The sequence below is a fragment of the Elephantulus edwardii genome, unplaced genomic scaffold (genome assembly GCF_000299155.1).
Source record: "Elephantulus edwardii isolate Elephantulus edwardi_28Jun2011 unplaced genomic scaffold, EleEdw1.0 scaffold00030, whole genome shotgun sequence".
Taxonomy (NCBI): domain Eukaryota; kingdom Metazoa; phylum Chordata; class Mammalia; order Macroscelidea; family Macroscelididae; genus Elephantulus; species Elephantulus edwardii.
In genome coordinates this window covers 6,005,508-6,008,792 of record NW_006399780.1, presented here as the reverse complement: position 1 = coordinate 6,008,792, position 3,285 = coordinate 6,005,508, and the positions used below count along the sequence as shown (strand labels likewise).

General features: G+C 45.6%; 1 protein-coding gene across 1 annotated transcript in view; it reads left to right on the top strand.

Annotated features, from left to right (window-relative positions):
- Positions 1-229: 229 nt before the first annotated feature.
- GAS6 (growth arrest-specific 6) overlaps positions 230-3,285 on the top strand; it is a 98,330-nt gene continuing 95,274 nt past the window's right edge. The window contains exons 1-3 of the mRNA XM_006883962.1: positions 230-364; positions 1,806-1,955; positions 2,958-3,236. Coding sequence (XP_006884024.1) covers positions 230-364; positions 1,806-1,955; positions 2,958-3,236 — 564 coding nt within the window. The remainder of the gene's footprint in view (positions 365-1,805; positions 1,956-2,957; positions 3,237-3,285) is intronic.

Sequence of the window (3,285 nt, the reverse complement as noted above, 5' to 3'; positions counted from 1 at the left end):
ATTATATGCAGTGACTGTCCTGGTTTGGTCTTCTTTGCCCAGACAAAGAAGTGGGAGACAAGAGAAAATCAGCTGTTAAAGAAATCTCTTAGCTTTGGTCTTCTGCATAAAAAACTCAGTGTGAGTTGAGTCTTTGTTAAAGCACGTGGCTGAGGGGAAAGGTGAGGAGACAGGATGAAGGGGAAAGAAAAGATAGTTTTAGTACAAAAAATACATCCCATAGTGTGAGATGGGTTATTTCCCCAAATATAGAGAGGAAGAGAAGGACACTTTACCATCTATGGCTTGGATTAACAAAGCTGGCTGGCTTCACACACAGCTTGATGTGCTTCTGGCCTTAAGTATGGACCAATGGGATGATGTGGTGGGTGATTCTTGTCCGTTGTTCTTGATGTCACTAATGCACTAGTCATCTAAATCCAATATCACTGGTTCCAATTGGATAGGACTCAATCTTAGTCACTTTGCTTGACCCTTGTCCCCACATTGGCTCCCAGTGTGAGTTTCAAATGGTTGTATCTTACCCTAACAATCCTTCTGCCCAGCCTCTCCTTATTTCTACCTGACTCTGACTCTCACAGCACATAACAACAACACTATCTCTTTTGAACCAAAAAGGTTTGAGGATTTTATAAACTTTATAACAAAAATGCAGAAAATAATTATAAATCATTTCCAGGAGCTCCCATACCTGGGTTAGAAAAGTACTTGGCACATAATAGATGCCCAACTAATCATCCTATGAATGCATTAATGAAATTGATTAAAGAGTTCTGCAAAAGACCCTCTGAAGCATTTGTCACTTCTCACAAATCTTATGCCAGCACTTCCCCTAAAGAATAGGCAGTAAAAAATGAATATAATAAGTATTCTTCTCAGTGTCAGGATGTTTTCAGAGCTGAAATAACCTAGGGAAATCCCCAGGCACCTTCATCACTCCCTCTTTGTTGAATCGATGGTTAACACAGGGCTTTTAAACTTTCTAGTTCAGCTGTCAACCCTGCTTGCTGAAACTGAGGAGAACCTGAAGTGCTTGCTGTAGAAGGTCAAGGACTGCAGCCTTCAATATGGACTGAGGCTCAATGTCAAGAAGACAGTCTCACCACTGGGCCAACTGGCAGCATCAGGATGGATGGTGAAGAGACTGAGATTGGTCATAGCTTTAGTTTACTTGGCTCTACAGTCGACACTTGGCACCAGCAGCCAGGAAATTAAAAGATGTATTGCAATGGGAAAGTCTGCTGTTAGAGGCCTCCCCAAAGTACCGAAGAGCAATGGTGTCACTCTGGAGACTAAGGTGTGCCTGATACAGATCATGGTCTTTGCAATCACTTGCTATGCGTCAGAGAGCTGGACAATAGGGAGGACAGAAGGAGATTCCTATGAGCTGTGGTATTGAAGAAGAGTATTGACTATACCATGACTGCTAAGAAAACAAACAAGTTCATCCTGGAGAGGGTTAAAGCAGGCTGCTCCTTGGAGGCAAGGATTCTGAAGCTTTGTCTGACATACTCTGGACATGTTGCAAGGAGGGACAGCACTTGGAGAGGGATGTCATTCTTGGGAGTGTAGAGGGACAGCACATAAATGGAAGACCCTCTATGAGGTGGATTGATTCAGTGACTGTGGTAATGGGGTTATTGTGTCAGAGACAGTGAGATTGGTACAGGATAAAGAAAGGGTTTAGGGCTGCTGTACATAGGGTCACTAGGAGTCGCTGGCAACTTGAGGGCACATAACAAACAACAAGAACAGTTCAGCTGTAGTTGCTCATGATTAATTTTTCACAATTTTTTATTTCCTAGATTTCCCATAGTGTACTTGTTTACTCCTCCATCTATAAACTAATAGCCTTGAGTAATTCTACCAGTAGTAGTATTACAGCTTTCCAGTACAGAAGGCAAACCAAGATTTTATGGTTTGAACTCACAGGACAAAATGCCTGGTCATTTGAGGTAGGCCACAGAGGGTGGCTAGCTATCCATTTCCATCTTTATTTGGGGGTGTAGAGGACCGTGGGACCTGGATATCAGAAAGCCTGTGATGCTCCTCCCCGTTCTCCCTGCAGAAACCAGGCTTGCTGCCTTGGTGGAAGTCCAAGGGAAGGGTCTGCTTTGTCTTGGCTTTGTTTGTTTGTTTATTTTCTGTCTGAGACTTTAGGAAACATTCCAAGTCGAGTCGTGAGACAGAAAGTCTTGGTATCTAAGAACAAGCACAATGTTACTTTCAGCTTAAATATCTGCTGGGAAACCTCAAGGTTCTGAATTATCATCATTATGGAAAAACACAGACTACAAAAGCAAGTAATTTCTTCTCACTCTGTGTACTTGAATGGGATTTAGTTTGACCTCGATTTATATTTTCTCTAGTGGGTTTTTAATCTTGAGATAATATGAGCAAGAATTAAGAATCGCCAAAGAACGTGGTTAGATACCACTGGGGAGGGGGAGGTCAGGGGGCAGAGGTGGCTGGGAGAAGAGATTTATATTTTCAAATTGTATCTGGAAAATAATTAAATTGTACTTAGTTAGTGTGTCGCTTAAGGAGTTCTGATAGAGCAAGGTTTGAGCACTGAGCTGCTGAAGAAAAGTAATTTGGAAATCACCAGCTAGCCCACTGGATCAAAGACCCGGTGGTCAGCTCCCCTAAAAATTACTGCGTGTGAAACCCTAAGGGGCAGTTATGTTCTGTCCTGTAAGCATCATTATAAGTCAAGATCCTCTGGACGGCAAGGGATTTGACAGAGTGGCTTTCAAGGGGTTCTTTTGGTGTATTTTTTTCCCCCAATTTCAAGTTCTACCTGTCTATTCTTTTTTCTGTAACTTAACCCTCAGCCTAAATAAATAAACTTAATGACTGATTGGAGAGAAATTCCTTCTTGAAGGGCACCTTCATTGAAGTCATTCTTTCTTTTTTCACTCCTTCAACCTTTTGATCTTGCCGACCAAACACTCCAGGGCTCCGCAAACCAGCTCCGGAGCTCGGCGGCCCCCGCCCGCGCTGGCGCGCTGTCACCCGAGGCCGGGACTGCCCCTCGGCCGCCGCCGGCCCCTCCCGCGCTGGCACCGCCTCCCCACACCGCCTTCACCGGCCCCGCCGCCTCCCGCCGCCCAGAAGCCGAGGAGCGCTCTAGGTGCGTCTCCGCGCCGCCGCCGGGATGTGAACTTAAGAACCGATTGGACAAGATGAAAAGAGCGACTCCCCCGCAGCGCCCGCGGCCAGCCAGAGCCTCCCGGGTGCTCTGACCGCGCGGCGCGCTCTCGGCCCGCACGCCGGCTCCTCCGC